The sequence below is a fragment of the Neoarius graeffei genome, chromosome 18 (assembly GCF_027579695.1).
Source record: "Neoarius graeffei isolate fNeoGra1 chromosome 18, fNeoGra1.pri, whole genome shotgun sequence".
In the NCBI taxonomy this organism is placed as follows: domain Eukaryota; kingdom Metazoa; phylum Chordata; class Actinopteri; order Siluriformes; family Ariidae; genus Neoarius; species Neoarius graeffei.
Window position 1 is genome coordinate 19,106,630 of NC_083586.1, and position 17,754 is coordinate 19,124,383.

Here is a 17,754-nt window from a genome sequence, read left to right on the forward strand (position 1 = left end):
GGTTTTCTGAAATCAACACAGGGTCAAAAATATACATACAGCACACCTGATATTTGGGTAAAACGTCTCTTTGCAAGATTCACCTTGACCAAACGGTTTTTGTTTACCGTGAACAAGCTTCCAGCAGAATTCTGGTTGGATATTTCACGACTCTTCTTGGTAGAATTGGTAGAGTTCAGTTAAATTTGTTTTCCCCCCTTCTTGGCATGGATTCGACTTATAAGCACGGTCCATATATTTTCAATAGGGCTGAAGTCAGGACTTGTTTGAAGTTTAATGTTCGCCAGCTCTGATGTGTGTTTGGGTTCATTGTCCTGTTGTAACTCCCAAGTCGTGTTCAAGTTTCTGATGGTTTATGCTGAAGAATTCTGAGGTCGTCCTCCTTCTTCATTATTCCATCCACTTTGTGCAATGAACCAGTTCCACTGGCAGCAAAACAGCCCCAGAGCATGATGATCCTACCACCACCACCAGCTGGTACAGTGTCCCTCTGTACACGGTGGTCATTGTGGCCAAACAACTCAATCTTTGTCTCATTTCCCCATACAGCTTTCCTCCAGAAGGCTTTTTCTTTGTCCGTGTGGTCAGCTTCAAACTTTAGTTAAGCTTGAAAGTGTCAATTTTGGAGCAGGGGGTTATTTCTTGGATAGCAGCCTCTTAGTCCATAGTGATCTGAACTGTAGACAGTGATCCATCAGCTTCCAGTTCATGGCAGGGCTGTGCCATGGTGGTTCCCAGGTCGTTCCTGACCATCCAAACCAATTTCCTTTCAGCTGAGGGTGACAGTTTGGGTTTTCTTGAAGCAAAGTGGCTTGGCAAAGTGACTACACTTCACAATAACTTGCATACAATTGTCTTGGAATTTGCACTTGTTTAGAAATGGCTCCAAGAGACATTCCGGAGTTGTGTATATCTGTGATGCTCTTTCTCAGATCTGTACTGAGCTCCTTGGACTTTCCCATTTTACTGTGTGTTGGTCAGTCCAATGAGTGCTGTAAACAAACCCTTTTTATGAAGGCACAGAGAAGCTACCAGCTGTAGTCAATCATGATCACTAACAGGAAGTTAAGAGACCTCGGCCTTGACAAGATAAGAGACATTTTGGAAGTTTCAGCACCTCTGAATTAATAATCTAAGTCAGCGTATGTATATTTTTGACCCTGCGTTGATTGCAGAAAACCTAAAGAAAATTAAAACTTGTGCAGCAAATTCTAGTGGGTTTTTTTTCTGCCACAGAAAAAGAACAGTTGAAAGAAATGACTGAAAGCCCAAATATTGCTGTGATATTCATATCCAAGATGGCATTCATGTCACTGTATGTAAACTTGTGACCGCAACTGTAATGTTTACCAGTGCAACTTGGTAGGGCTACTTAAAACAGGAAGTGATGCAATATCTCATGTGAAGAAACTGCTTCAAGGAACAAGTTTGGATGGTCCCACTGGGTTCTGGTCTTCCTCCATGGCTAAAGGGTGGGGCCAAACAGTGCTTGGCCCCCTTAATCACTGCTTGAATGTACTGTATATTCACTATTATTAGAATTATATGAAAAACAGTGAAATCCTGGATAATTAACAGAATCCAGTATCTAACAAAACTAATCCCAGACTTGACAGATTTATTGCCAACATAAAAGTAAATGTGACGTTTTATAGTCTTGCATCCTAGTGACCAGCCACAGATTGGAAAATCCACCAAACTATATCTATAAATGAAAGGTCGGTGTTGTCACTAAACATCGGTGTATTCTAAACGAATACAGGTATGAATATGAGGCGCACCCCCCCCCCCCCCCCCCCCCCCAAGAAATTTGCCAGAGAGCTCGTCACAGGACATCTTTTTGAGATTAGAGCCCAAAATGACTGATGGTTACACGTGAAGCTGACGGCACAAACAAAGGCCGTCTTTATTCGTCCTTTGTAACTGCCTGGACAGGGTCAGAGCAATTTAATAAACTCTGCTATTAATGTGTCTTTATATTTTGGGAAAGAAAACCAAATAATAATACAACTCCGATTCCAAAAAAGTTGGGACAAAGTACAAATTGTAAATAAAAACGGAATGCAATAATTTACAAATCTCAAAAACTGATATTGTATTCACAATAGAACATAGACAACATATCAAATGTCGAAAGTGAGACATTTTGAAATTTCATGCCAAATATTGGCTCATTTGAAATTTCATGACAGCAACACATCTCAAAAAAGTTGGGACGGGGGCAATAAGAGGCTGGAAAAGTTAAAGGTACAAAAAAGGAACAGCTGGAGGACCAAATTGCAACTCATGAGGTCAATTGGCAATAGGTCATTAACATGACTGGGTATAAAAAGAGCATCTTGGAGTGGCAGTGGCTCTCAGAAGTAAAGATGGGAGGAGGATCACCAATCCCCCTAATTCTGCGCCGACAAATAGTGGAGCAATATCAGAAAGGAGTTCGACAGTGTAAAATTGCAAAGAGTTTGAACATATCATCATCTACAGTGCATAATATCATCAAAAGATTCAGAGAATCTGGAAGAATCTCTGTGCGTAAGGGTCAAGGCCGGAAAACCATACTGGGTGCCCGTGATCTTCGGGCCCTTAGACGGCACTGCATCACATACAGGCATGCTTCTGTATTGGAAATCACAAAATGGGCTCAGGAATATTTCCAGAGAACATTATCTGTGAACACAATTCACCGTGCCATCCGCCGTTGCCAGCTAAAACTCTATAGTTCAAAGAAGAAGCCGTATCTAAACACGATCCAGAAGCGCAGACGTCTTCTCTGGGCCAAGGCTCATTTAAAATGGACTGTGGCGAAGTGGAAAACTGTTCTGTGGTCAGACGAATCAAAATTTGAAGTTCTTTATGGAAATCAGGGACGCCGTGTCATTCGGACTAAAGAGGAGAAGGACGACCCAAGTTGTTATCAGCGCTCAGTTCAGAAGCCTGCATCTCTGATGGTATGGGGTTGCATTAGTGCGTGTGGCATGGGCAGCTTACACATCTGGAAAGACACCATCAATGCTGAAAGGTATATCCAGGTTCTAGAGCAACATATGCTCCCATCCAGACGACGTCTCTTTCAGGGAAGACCTTGCATTTTCCAACATGACAATGCCAAACCACATACTGCATCAATTACAGCATCATGGCTGTGTAGAAGAAGGGTCCGGGTACTGAACTGGCCAGCCTGCAGTCCAGATCTTTCACCCATAGAAAACATTTGGCGCATCATAAAACGGAAGATACGACAAAAAAGACCTAAGACAGTTGAGCAACTAGAATCCTACATTAGACAAGAATGGGTTAACATTCCTATCCCTAAACTTGAGCAACTTGTCTCCTCAGTCCCCAGACGTTTACAGACTGTTGTAAAGAGAAAAGGGGATGTCTCACAGTGGGAAACATGGCCTTGTCCCAACTTTTTTGAGATGTGTTGTTGTCATGAAATTTAAAATCACCTAATTTTTCTCTTTAAATGATACATTTTTTCAGTTTAAACATTTGATATGTCATCTATGTTCTATTCTGAATAAAATATGGAATTTTGAAACTTCCACATCATTGCATTCCGTTTTTATTTATTTGTACTTTGTCCCGACTTTTTCGGAATCGGGGTCGTAATAAAAATATAGCAGGCACAAACACAAATAACCATGAATAATTATAACTGGAGTGATGTAGCCGAGGTCGAGGAACCGTCAGAGCCTGGATCGGTGACGCTGATGGCGTTTCCACGGCGGAGGTTTTCCCTGCATGTTTTCTCCCAGGTACAGTGATAGGCAAGTGGCCACGCCCACTTCTGGTTTCAATCCAGTTACAGGTATAGCTTTCACATATTGGTAGAAGGCTGACTGGGGAGCACCTCCACCCTCAAACACGCACACGCGCACATGCTAATCCTCTTCCAAGCGCCTAATTAAATCTCCGAGTGTTTGCTTTTCTGAGAGCTTTGTCCATAACCGGCCATTCACCTGATCCTCTTCCCAGGAGTGTGTGTGATCTGGACAGGAAGGCTGTAAAGCTCTGCTGGCTCCAGACCAACAGCCTAAGTGGCTGGATGAGGCCTCAGCAACAACACACACACACACACACACACACACACACACCGTTGCAAACTGACATCGCTACCTTGAAATGTGTGTTACTGTCTAGGTGAATTACACATGTAAAATGGGCATGGCTGGAAATTCCACCTGATGAAAAATAAAACGAATCAAAAGGGAACAATGGTGAAAAACCGATTACTACTATGATGTAATCCAGGAGCAAAACGAGTCTTTCTGTCTGAAATCCCACTCATGAGAGCATCGATTTAAATGTCCTCTTACGCCACGCTATCATGTTTTGATGCATCCCCCAAAATAAAGTGCCTCCTTCCCCTTCTCGTTCTACAATAAAGGGCACTTTAAACCAGATGAAATCACATTTTTCTAAGTCTGTAGCTCCGTCCCCTTAGGCTCTCTCTCTCTCTCTCTCTCTCTCTCTCTCTCACTCATTCGAGCCCATTTCCTTTCAAATGGCTGCGGCGCCTCAACTACATTAGCATATAGTTCCCTGTGCACTTTTAGTGTGTGTGTGTGTGGGGTGGTAGGAGTGAAAGGCTGTAAGCGATTTAATAGAAGCATTAATGGTTGTTCAGCCTTCACACGAGACTCCCTCAGGCTGTAGCTGTTCCTTTTAAACGTTCTCACTGAGGATCCTCGGCGGCCATATGAGCGACGCCGCGCGAAAACCGTGCAACAGGTGGAACAGCTGCATTTCTGTCCTTGCCGATCAAAAGCAAACATTATACTCCTTAACCTACTTTTACGCCAGCGAGCGCCAAGCACGCCTCGCATCGGTCGCACATTTTGCGCAAGGAGTACGCCGCTACGAGTTATCGCTCAGAAATACACCGAGTCATGTGTCCCCCACCCACCCACCCACCCTTTTCAAGAAACGAGAAGATTGGCCAATTGACATGCGAATCTGGAATGATTGACAGCCGAATCCGTGTTTTGAACTCGGCGATATTAACTGACCCCTGGAAGCCCCGCCCCTTTTGGAACATATATATGCACGCTCCAGTAAAAGGGGACACTCCTGTGTCACTTGCGACCTTTTTTTTTTTTAATAGCTGGGATAAAACCACAGTTGCCTAATTGCGTAACCTCCAGCTAGCTATACAATTCATACGCGCCATTTAACTAGCTTCATACACGCTGCTACTCCAGCGTACGTCGTTTTACCGGTGAAGCATCGTCAAGCTATATTTTATTTCAGAGATGATTAAGACGAAAGCCCGGTTCTAGTAAACGTCGCACCACAGCTTTGAAGGTTCCGTTCAAGCCGACCGTTCGGATTCGCCACTTTTCCAGCCTTGCACCTGATTTGTTGAAATCGTGACTCCGTGTCGCACCAGTACAAACATAACCTTCGAATAGTTACTCGCTGTCCTCAAGCGTGCTCCTTTTACCATAATTTAAGGACTCGTGCTACTGTAAATGTGGTTCCCGTTCCTGCCCATGCACTCCGCTAACCAAGCGGAGTCGCGTGGGCGGGGCTAAACGCAACACCTAAAATTGTTCTACGATTTTTGACTCCTCCTTCCATCAACACAGGAAGACACCTGAAAGCGATCACTTTGCTTTCGCTTCACGTAGATGTTATCCGAGTGAAAAATTGGATGCGATGTCAAATGGGCGTCGAGTCGATAAGCCATCTGTTTGGCGGATTCAAAAATGGAGGCGCCGCTAATTATTTAATCATTGCGTTGAAATAAAAATCGGTGGTAAAATTAAATTTTTTTCCCCCCTCTCTGCCTGCTTATTTCTAAATGTAAGGTGGTCTTGCGATACAAGTTAAACACATTTTTATTATACCGAAGAGCGTAAAAATCGATGTAAAAGTCGTACGCCAGATCTCCAAAATGATGATTATCAGGATTTTTTGAGAGAGCATGTGTTTTGCATAACTCCTTCACATCAAAAGCTAGCGCTTTCAAGTTTTTTTTTTTCACCCCCGTCTTTCTGCTTTCATTGTATTACTCTGCGCTTTTATTGCATTTTTGATCGCCATCACCGTTCCGCTTCCGAGCACGTCAAGCCGCGCCGTAACGTCGTTTGCCTCGGAACAGAGCGACCGTAATGAAATCAGCGTCGAGGAAATGAAGCTTCGCCGTCCGCTTGCGTCACCGTCCCTCGAGGGGAAACTCCTGTCGCTTTTAAAGCGAAAAGCTCCCGAGCTGTAGAGTCAGCAGCAAACACATCGTCGGTGACGAACGTTTTCACAGGCAGGACGTTTCAGCGTGGAAATAATTCTACTATTTATGAAATTAATAGAAATGTATAAGCAGTGTTTGTTTGTGTATTTATACACTTAACGAAGCAGTAAAGTGTATCTGGTTTCAACAAGCACTCGACTAATCCCGTATACTCCTGAAGTACCAGCTGTGCGCGCGCGCGTGCGTGTGTGAGTGATTCTACTGAGGAAAGCTTAAGGAGCCGGGGTCAAACAAGGAACAGAGAGAGGAATTTCCTTCCGAAGATTTTAGGCAGGTGCAAGAAGTTTGGCTCATGCGAGTCGATTTCCCCCGCGTCGTAAGATGGAAAATATGTCCGTGTACAGCGCGCACACACTTTCGCTCGCGCACGCACACTCGCACGCATTTGCAGAATTGGACGCGTACAGTTTCTCAAGGGATGGAGTGTTAATGGGAGGTGGTATGAGACAGATTGATTGCATGACATTTTCATTCCCGCAGTCCTGCTTGTCCGTGTGTGTTAAGACGACTTGTGATTTATTAAAGGTCCGCTGCGTACACACACACACACACACACACACACACACACACACGAGGTCAGTCACAGAGACAGGCACATGTTCTCCATCATGCTTTTATTACCATGTTCCCACAGAAACACACACACACACGTGTAGTAAGTCTTGTATATTCTGATGCGCACTTTTTGTCGAATTTAGAAACCGTGCTGCTTATTTTGCACGCACCCAATGCTACGTCATCAGCACACGCACAAAGTTTCTCACAGTTCAGCTGGGTGATTATAGAAGGTCATGGGTTCAGTGGTGTGTGTGAGTCAGATTTAATGTTTAACAGCCTCCACACCACAGCCTCTACTTTCCCTGACTTCAGCTTTTATACCGTAACCACAAACCCAACGTCTCCTCCATTACAAACACTGGAGACATATGGGGACTTGTCGTCCGCTCAACCTTTCCGTGTTTCGTGTACGCGCGCCGCAATTTTAATATCGGAACGCGCTGCTATCTCCGGGTTATCCTTAAATACGTCAAAGGAGTCCTCCCCCCAATCCAGATCACGTACGAATCTGGAACCCCTGACGGCCGCGTCGGTGTTTTGAACTCGCTGGTATTACCTGAAACCCCAGAAGCCCCACCCCCTTCTTCTCCACTCCTACATTACTAACCAGTCACCTTGACTCGATTTTCTCATGCCTTTGCTTTCCGTCACAATAAATGGAGAAAGGCCTTTGCTGTGAAATAATCTCCCTGTCTATGTATAGGTGTGGAGGAAGGGGGCGGAGCTCCTGCGTGGTCATTTAATATCCAACCCAATCATATCTGCAGTTAGAACCAAGAACAAGGGACTTGATGAAAGAAAAGAAAAAAAAAGACTTGCTAAGAATAAGATCAAAGATTAAGAATCCATTACATGACATTCCAGGCATTTAGCACACGCTCTTATCCAGAGCAGCCTGGTGCTTTGCTCAAGGGCACTTCAGCCATTCCTGCTGGTCCAAGGAATTGAACCAGTGGTCCCAAAGCTGCTTCTCTAACGATTAGGCCATGGCTAACCCCCGTAATATATCCACTGATCTGGGTGAGAATAGCTGAAAGGTAGCGGTTTGACCTCTTTAGAGGCGTGAAGTTGGTGTACATCCATCCATTACCTTTAGCGCTGATCCATCAGTGTTGTGAGGGAAGCTGGAGCCAATCCCAGCTCAGTTCTGGTGAGAAGGTCCCCAGTCTATCGCAGGGCTACACGGAGACGAACAACCATCACACTCGCACCTATGGAGGGTTTAGAGGAGCCAGTTGACCAAATCCACATCTTTGGACTGTGGAAGGAAACCCACAGAGACACGAGGAGAACCTTCTTGTTGCGAGATGGTGATTGGTAATGCACGTATAAAACTCAATTACAGTGCGACAATCATCCCTTAAAGTCCAATCCAGTCTGAAAGGTGGACTAGGTTTACCTTCCCATGTGAAAGATGCATTCCAAAGTTCCGAAAGACGCAACGTTGAGAATCGCATCGTCATGACAAAGTTTAGTAGCAGTAAGGAAGCCAAACAAAATTCCTACACTTAGAGCGATGGGGTTGATTCTGCTGTGTTGTTGGAGATGGTGGTAGTGGTGGATGACGTCGAATTTAACCGTCTAATTTCACATCTCAGTACAGCCTCGTGCACTCTGGGTTCGTGCCTCAAATTCAGTGGAGAAATGATATTCATAAGACAAATCTAGCACGAGTTAATATGTATGCTGTAGTCAAACTCCTTAGGAGCATCTTCATCATTCGCTTATCTTTGCACTCAGATTCTCCCTGACATTTCCTCTCCGTGTCTCCCTCCTGGTGGTAAAACATGATAATTCTTTATCTCCAAAATTCCTTACATCTTTCCCCATTTGCCCCTCCCTCCTCTCTCTCTTTTTGCCTCTCCAAGGCTCATGTTCAAGGCTGCAGTATTTCTGTTTGCAGTGCTTGGGTGGTCATGGCCTCCAGACACACCGACTCTGCTGCTGATGGACAGAACACACACACACACACACACACAGTCCTGCTTCTACAGCAACAATATTGGCAATGAATCATCCCTTGACGTGACCCCCCACAGATGGTCCTGTATAGAAAACATGCCATAACGAACAAGTGTACGACAAGCTGAGCTACCACAAATAAACCATTCTGCTTATTAAGCAAGGACTTTCATAAAATGTTTATCAGCAGCAGTTCAAGGTGAATGAACTTGTGTTATAAGCTTCAAGACGACTTCAGTGTTCTTGAGTTCACCCCAACTGAAAGCATGAACCCCAAAGCAATGCTCTGACCTCGCTGATGAACAGAACAAGGCATCAAATTTGGAATTGTATCATATTATTGTGCTAAAAAAAAAGTGCCCTTGTACATTTTGACAAATATTCTTATGGCTGTTTGTTTCTTTCCTCTAGACGAATGGCTGTGGAAGGCCACAAAGAAGCAGACCGCTACCCGAGCCAGAGTCCGAACTACAACGCAAATCAAACCCCCCAGCCAGGCTCGAATCGCCTTCCCGCAGCCCGCTCTGGACCTCTTAGATACGACATGCCCCCATCCTCCTCTCCAGGCCAGCAGGGGGCACCAAGCTACGAAGCTGCGATCAAAGCCGGCAGTCGCATGGCTGGTCCCAACCAGTACGGTACATATGAAGACGGGCAGTACCCTAACCATCGGAGCAAGAACCCTGCCATCGGAGAGGTGTAGAATAAAAGCAGGCTAATTTCGAAGTATGGTAGGATATAGCTAGCCAACTTTCGAAGCGATTCTCACGGGTCTTTGTATCGTAAAAAGTTCTTCTTTCCTATATCTGCAAGGTAAACCCTCTTTCAAGACAACTTAGAAAATCTCTTGTTACAGTCAAGGTGACCTAAACTTGGGTTCTATGCTTTAAGTTCATCCACAGAAGTAAGGGCCAGGGTAGATTTCTCAAGGGTTCTTTGGATAAGAAAAGGTTCTTTGCTTCATAAAGAATATCTGTTTGTCTGTAAGGAAAACCATCTTCTCAAGTATAGACCTTCCTAAATCTCTCGTACGCAGCTGACCTGACTTGCCATCAAGTCAGCACTCCATCCAGGGAACCTTTGGGTAACCTATTTTCCAAGGATGTACACCAGTCCAGAGTAGTGCTAGCATTATTCTTTAAGGGTTCTCCTGAGGAACGTTTCGACTTCTCGATTTAACCTGGTGCTGAATCATGCTTAATCTCCCAGCCACCTTTCAGAAAGGTTCTATTTGAAAGGATAACCCGATCAGGGAACCTTTAAGGACGTGATTTGCTCCTCATCCACAGGTTTCTTCAGTTCATCCGAACTTCAATGTCCACGTTTAATTAAGTATCCAAAGAACCTTCAGGGAGGGCCCCCCCCCCCCCCCCCCCCCCCCCCCCAGGTGCTACACCAATCCAGAAAAGAGCTCGCATCTTTCTTAAAGATTCTCCAGATGGACAAACTGTAGGTTTTGAGATTTTAGGTCGAACCTAGTGTGAAATAATCCAGGCTTAATCTCTGAGCCCTCTTCAGTAAACCTAGTCCTGGTTCTTGCCTGTATCTGGGATTTTCTAATATTTTTGAAGGAAAATTTTATCATCTTGATGTAAAGATTGCTGAACATTGTAATTCTTTATTGTTGATGTTAATAGTTTGGTATGTTGTAAATATTTCTACTTGTGTTGCATGTGAGAGAGAGAGACTTCTGTTCAGTCCCAGGAGGTTGGGCTACAAATCAATTTGTACACTTATTTTATATAATCCGTATATACTTCCTGGTGCTGTTAGAGTCCAGTTTGGCTGTAGATAAACGGCTCGTCTGTGGTTTTCGAAGGTCTTTATCTGTGTGGTTTCCCTCATAGCTTAAAGCTGTGGCTTGCCACTCTGTTATCTGATTAACAGTCTCCATTTTCCCCAAGACTCTTACTCCGAGTAGAACGGCACCAGAATTTAGATAACAAGGAAACGAGGACATGTTACCAATTAGATTCCAAACTTCCATCGACTTTTCGTTTCTTTTCGTCGAGCCATGCTTGAAGGTGTAAATCTTATTATTTTGCTTCCCTTTAATGAAGGAAGCTCCAGGCTGAGTGCAGTGCCAAATGAAATACGAGGGGGGATAAAAAGGAATGTCGTGTGAAACTGTGTGAGGAGGTTTTTCTTTCTTTCTTTCTTTTTTTTGGTTAAATTATCATCTTTCTCGATATATTAGTTATGTTTTTGTTCTGCATTTTTAGGGTGAGATGGATCCTGTGACTTTTGCACATTTAAAAAAATATATATTTCTTGACACACTCACTTTTTTGTGTGTGTAAAAATTCCAAACACTGCCATTTTGTCGCTTTTCCACGTTATGTATGAATGAAGTGTGAAATTTCTACAACGGAATTTGAACCAAAATGGAAGGTACTTTGCGTTCTGCTTTTCTTTCCATTTATTTATTCTGAAGTTTTATTTTTGAAGAAAGAACAAATGATAAATGTGTATGAGTGTGTGTGTTTTTTGATGATGAAAAATAAAAGGATTCTCTGAATTTAATATATTGACAAATCACTGGAAATGAACTGACTCTTGGTTATTGCACTAGAATTAAGATAATGTTTTATGAGTGTTCAGCAAACTGAACACGGATAAACTTTTATATACTTGAAAGTTTGTGAACCCTTTAGAATTTTCTATATTTCTGCATAAATAGGACCTAAAACATTATCAGATTTTCACACAAGTCCTAAAAGTAGATAAAGAGAACCCAGTTAAACAAATGAGACACAAATATTATACTTGGTCATTTATTTATTGAGGAAAATGATCCAATATTACATATCTGTGAGTGGCAAAAGTATGTGAACCTCTAGGATTAGCAGTTAATTTGAAGGTGAAATTAGAGTCAGGTGTTTTCAATCAATGGGACGACAATCAGGTGTGAGTGGGCACCCTGTTTTATTTAAAGATCAGGGATCTATCAAAGTCTGATCTTCACAGCACGTTTGTGGAAGTGTATCATGGCACGAACAAAGGAGATTTCTGAGGACCTCGGAAAAAGCGTTGTTGATGCTCATCAGGCTGGAAAAGGTTACAAAACCATCTCTAAAGAGTTTGGACTCCACCAATCCACAGTCAGACAGATTGTGTACAAATGGAGGACATTCAAGACCATTGTTCCCCTCCCCAGGAGTGGTCGACCAACAAAAATCACTCCAAGAGCAAGGCGTGTAATAGTCGGTGAGGTCACAAAGGACCCCAGAGTAACTTCTAAGCAACTGAAGGCCTCTCTCACATTGGTTAATGTTCATGAGTCCACCATCAGGAGAACACTGAACAACAATGGTGTGCATGGCAGGGTTGCAAGGAGAAAGCCGCTACTCGTCTGCAGTTTGCTAAAGATCACATACTGTAGACAAGCCAGAAGGCTATTGGAAAAATGTTTTGTGGACGGATGAGACCAAAATAGAACTTTTTGGTTTAAATGAGAAGCTTGAAATTTGGAGAAAGGAAAACACTGCAATCCAGCATAAGAACCTTATCCCATCTGTGAAACATGGTGATGATAGTATCATGGTTTGGGCCTGTTTTGCTGCATCTGGGCCAGGACGACTTGCCATCATTGATGGAACAATGAATTATACCAGCGAATTCTAAAGGAAAATGTCAGGACATCTGTCCATGAACTGAATCTCAAGAGAAGGTGGGTCATGCAGCAAGACAACGACCCTAAGCACACAATTTGTTCTACCAAAGAATGGTTAAAGAAGAATAAAGTGAATGTTTTGGAATGGCCAAGTCAAAGTCCTGACCTTAATCCAATCGAAATGTTGTGGAAGAACCTGAAGCGAGCAGTTCATGTGAGGAAACCCACCAACATCCCAGAGTTGAAGCTGTTCTGTACGGAGGAACGGGCTAAAATTCCTCCAAGCTGGTGTGCAGGACTGATCAACAGTTACCGCAAACATTTAGTTGCAGTTATTGCTGCACAAGGGGGTCACACCAGATACTGAAAGCAAAGGTTCACATACTTTTGCCACTCACAGATATGTAATATTGGATCATTTTCCTCAATAAGTAAATGACCAAGTATAATATTTTTTGTCTCATTTGTTTAACTGGGTTCTCTTTATCTACTTTTAGGACTTGTGTGAAAATCTGATGATGTTTTAGGTCATATTTATGCAGAAATATAGAAAATTCTAAAGGGTTCACAAACTTTCAAGCACCACTGTAAGAATCAAAGCCAAGATTTGCCCTTTTTTATAGTAAAGGTTAATTTAAAAGTGTAAACTCTTTTTAATTGAATTGCTCACAATAAATTATACCTTCTTCAAACACACTTCTCTAAGAAGACAAACTAATTAACGTTGCAGCTGATACTGAATCATATTCCTGTAATTAAGGTTCGCAGTAGCTGCCTGTGTGCTGAAGGAAGAACAGATGGATTTGGGGACTCGCACTCGATTCGAAAACGAGGCTGGAAATGTTCATGCTGAAGTTAAATCAGTGTTATTACGAGTTTAATTAAGCAGAAAAGACGGAAACGGATTAATTCCCAAGCTTTCGTTAACTGGAAAATAACCAACAAAATGGAGGAATTCTGAAGAGGAATGTTGACTATTTCTATAAAACAATTTTATTTTATTACAAGTCTAACTTGCTTTCGAATCCAAACATCCACACGAGAGTCGAGAGCAAATCTGGGTGTGGTCAGTGGGTGGGAGGGGCATACTCCCTCTCTCTGCTGTCAGTCACAGGGACACGAGCCAGTCGTGGGCATCTGTGAGCTCATGTGTGGAAAGAGTATGGAAGTGTTTGTTACGTCTCGGATGTTAGCCTTCACACTGCCTGGTTAGTGATTGGGGCGTGGCTAGTGGGTGGGACTTAGCAAATCCTCAAACTGGAAGAGATTTCGAGAATCCAAAAACAAGGCCGTATAAATAAAAGCATTCCTGCATCATTTTGGTGGAATATATTTGTATTTCTTAATGTAGCTTTCACCCATCCCATTTGGTTGGTGGTGTATGATTTGGGGCGTGGCTAGTGGGTGGGAATTGGCAAATGACCAAATTAGGAAGCTATTTGAGACTTGGCTTTCTTTTGCGAGAGTTTGATGGGAGGATATTTTTTCTTTCTCCGGTTGGCTGAGCGATAGAAAGTGCTTAAGACTGTCCGGTTGGTCGCTTGTTCACCGTAACGCACAAATCTGAATTAAAATCTGATATCCTGGGCACGTGACATCCTCGTCGTGAGCGCTCGAGCTCCAGGTTTGTCCATCATGGTTTATTCCATCAGAGCTTCCACACACCTGAAAAATCAGGAGAAATGGGACGGAGTATCGGAGTGGGATCCTGTGAAAACACAACGCACCTTTCAGCACTTTCGATCCCATCCAAGCGCGTCTCATACCTCCGTCTTCATCCCTCTGTTACCTCCAGCTCTATTCATGCGTCTCCGGCCGTTGAGCGGTTTTACTCTTTTCATTACGTCTCTGTTATGAGGACGGAGAATCCGGTCTGAGGCTCTGGAGCTCAGCAGGACGTTATCACTCGGAGCTGGAATGTTCCACATGGAATTTTTCGTTTTTTCTGCCCAGGGACACTGCGACCTGCCCTTCACCTGTGGGGAGGAAATCGCAAGGAATCCACAAACTCCACACACATTTCACTGCAAGCTGATCTTTTCTTTCTTTCTCCATTTTTCTTTCTTTCTTTCCCCTGTCTTTCTCCATTTTCTTTCCCATCTTTCTACATTTTCTTTTCTTTCTTTTTCCTTCCTCTTTCTTTTCTATCTTTCTTTCCTTCCTCCTTTCTTTCTTTCCACTGTCTTTCTTCATTTATCTATTTTTCTTCCTTTCTTTCCCCTGTCTTTCTCCATTTTTCTTTCTTTCCGCTGTCTCTCCATTTTTCTATTTTTCTTTCTTTCCATTCTTCTTTCTTTCTTTCCCCTGGTCTTTCTCCATTTTCTTTCTTTCTTTCCCCTGTTTTTCTCCATTTTTCTATTTTTCTTTCCGGTGTCTTTCTCCATTTTCTTTCTTTCTTTCTTTCTTTCTTTCTTTCTTTCTTTCTTTCCACTGTCCATTTTTCTATTTTTCTTTCTGCTGTCTCTCCATCTTTCTTTCTTTCCCCATCTTTCTCCATTTTCTTTTTCTTTCTTTCTTTCCTGTCTTTCTCCACTTTCTTTCTTTCCACTGTCCATTTTTCTATTTTTCTTTCTGCTGTCTCTCATCTTTCTTTCCCCATCTTTCTCCATTTTTCTATTTTTCTTTCCGCTCTTTCTCCATTTTCTTTCTCTTTCTTTCTTTCTTTCTTTCTTTCTTTCTTTCTTTCTTTCTTTCTTTCTTTCTTTTTCTTTCTTTCTTTCCACTGTCCATTTTCTATTTTTTTCTGCTTTCTCCATTTTTCTATTTTTCTTCCTTTCTTTACCATTTCTTCCCATGCCTTTGTCCATGTTTTTGTTTCTATTTCCCATCATTCCACATCTTTCTTTTTTCTTCAGTGTTTGTTTTTCTTTCTTTCCCTTTTCTTTCTCTTTCCCATCTTTCTTTTTCTTGTTGTCTTTCTCCAATTTCTTTGCTTTCTTCCTCCCTGTCTTTCTTTTTCCTTCCCCTTTTTCTTCATTTTCTTTCTTTCCCATGTCTTTCTCCAATTTCTTTTCTTTCTTTCCCCATCTCTCTTGCTTTTTCTCCATTCTTCCTTCCTCCCTGTTTTTCTCCAATTTCTTTTTCATTCCTTTCTTCTTTCCCTCTCCATAAATCTTGAATAAACATGTAGATAGCTTCACCATATTAAGAGTTACACTTTCAGGGTTTTTTATTTAAATTACAATTAGTGGAATAGTGTTGAGCGTCTGCTGAACACTTCCCTGTGAATGAGCCGTTACTATAGAAACGATTTTTAACTACACGACTGTGCTATAGAAAATTAATCAACACCACCTGACCTTCTGACCAATCACAATCCACGGCTCAGCAGAACGTTAAAAACAAACCCGTGAAGATCGTATCCGGGGAACACGGGGATTTTTCTCACAAGGGCCACGAACCCGAGTCCAGTCCGTGTTCCTTTCTGATGAACCAGAACCGGACCGAGTTATAATCTTACAGTCCGAAGTTTGTCACGGTTCCGAGATTATCGTGAAAGTTAACGAAGCTTAAAGTTACAGGATCAGTTTCGCTTTTGGATCCGGCTCTGAGTTTGGCCTCTGAGGAGCTCGGAGAACTGACTCCAGATCAGCTTCTGCAGGTTTGAAATGCTTTCCACTTCAACTTATCCATCTTCCTTTCACCATTACTATGGGTGTGTGTGTGTGTGTGTGTTTCAGCTGAGCTAAGCTCCAGCTACCAATAGTTTCGTTTTCCTCATACCAATACCAGTAACACGGCTCTGGTTATTTATCATATTTATATTGACTATTATGTTTCCTAAAAACTAGACCAGGAATAACTCCAGTGTGGAAACGTTGGCCTGTATTTAGGAAGGCCTGAAGCTAGTGTCTCTCTCTCTCACACACACACACACACACACACACACTGTATGACCTTATTGACAGGATGGGAGAGAAAGTGCTGGCAGTTCCAGCCCCATGCCAGGTGTTTAGGTTGGCAGAGGAGGGAGGGACGCTCGTGCCCCAGATATCAGCCCCAGTATCGGGTTCCTCCAGCGTGATAAAAGGAACGTTCCTGTTAGCCTCGCGCTAAGACCCCCGGCGCCCGGCCAAGACGTGCTGCACCCAGCCGGCCCTCAGCAGAAGGAGGAACACGCCCCTGCAGGGAGGCAGCACCCGTTTACATGATGCTTCTAGTCACATTTGTGGATGAAGAAAGATCTGGAATTTTCTTTTTTAAAATGTGTTTATGGATTCATTCGTTCAGAGTATTCACAGTCTCGTTTATTATTATTTTTTTCATTATTTAAATAACTTTTATTTTATTCCTTTAAAAAAAAAAATCTAATCGGTGTTTTGTTTCTCCTAACACGCCTTTTTGTACTTTTACCGGTATATTTTTACTTCATTTTAAAAAAATTGTATCCTGTGGATTTGGTTACATTACCGTTCCATTTTTAAAATATTCACTTTTAACATGAATGTTTAAATTTTCTCCTTGATTTTACAGCACTCTGAGCTGCCGCCTGGAGGAACAATTCAAAATAAAGGCACGTGATGGAATATTTTATTCTTATAATTCGTCGATGATGTTCCTATAACAAACCCAAAAAGACGAAAACTGAAGCTCGTCTCCACCTTGACGTCGATCTTTCTTTCTTGTCGTCTCTGATAACTGCACTACGTCTCTTGAAACGTTTTAATTTTATTCTAATTTCATCGCTCAGGAGCACAATGAGGCAAAATACTGCTACGGAAGTCCTACAGTGTGATTTAATGCTCTGATACATGACGAGCTTTTGTGCGTTTTCATAGTGACCGGATCATCAAATACGTAAAGCTGTTTTAGGAAATTCGCTTGTAGTTGCTTAAAGGCTCAGGTGGCACGAGTTTTCAACAGTGAGACAGAAAATAGTCCAGCTGTCTGAAGAGGAAAGTTAGAAGGACTTTGGGGAAGTGAAAAGCAACAGGAAACGAACTTGTACGGAAAAAACAAAACAGCAAGGCAGCATGTGACATTCTGAAAAGTTACCCAGTGTTGTATTCGTCTCTCCTCGTCGATTTCCCAGTGAATACAATCTTCATTAATTAAAGAACATGTTTAAGATCTGTTCATATGTATATACGGTATATACACACACACACACACACACATATATATATATATATATATATATATATATATATATATATATATATATATATATACAGTTGAAACCATATATTTACATACACTTTAGGAAAAGACACAATCTTTTTTTTTCTCATAGTCAGACATGAAATCAGACATTCACTTTAACTTTTTCATGTCTGTCTGAATATTTAAAATTATTTCAATGTACTTAATGCCAAATTAATCAGAGGAGTTTTTTATTCAATATTTTAATTGCTTTTATCAAATCAGA

The 17,754-nt window shown here is 42.2% G+C and overlaps 1 protein-coding gene across 4 annotated transcripts in view; it reads left to right on the forward strand.

Moving 5' to 3' along the window:
* Positions 1-10,138, forward strand: part of pard3ba (par-3 family cell polarity regulator beta a) — a 251,789-nt gene extending 241,651 nt beyond the window's left edge. For all 4 annotated transcript variants that reach the window (XM_060898493.1, XM_060898494.1, XM_060898496.1 and 1 more), the window contains one exon: positions 9,185-10,138. In XM_060898493.1, coding sequence (XP_060754476.1) covers positions 9,185-9,476 — 292 coding nt within the window. In that variant the 3' untranslated portion in view covers positions 9,477-10,138. The remainder of the gene's footprint in view (positions 1-9,184) is intronic.
* Positions 10,139-17,754: the final 7,616 nt, after the last annotated feature.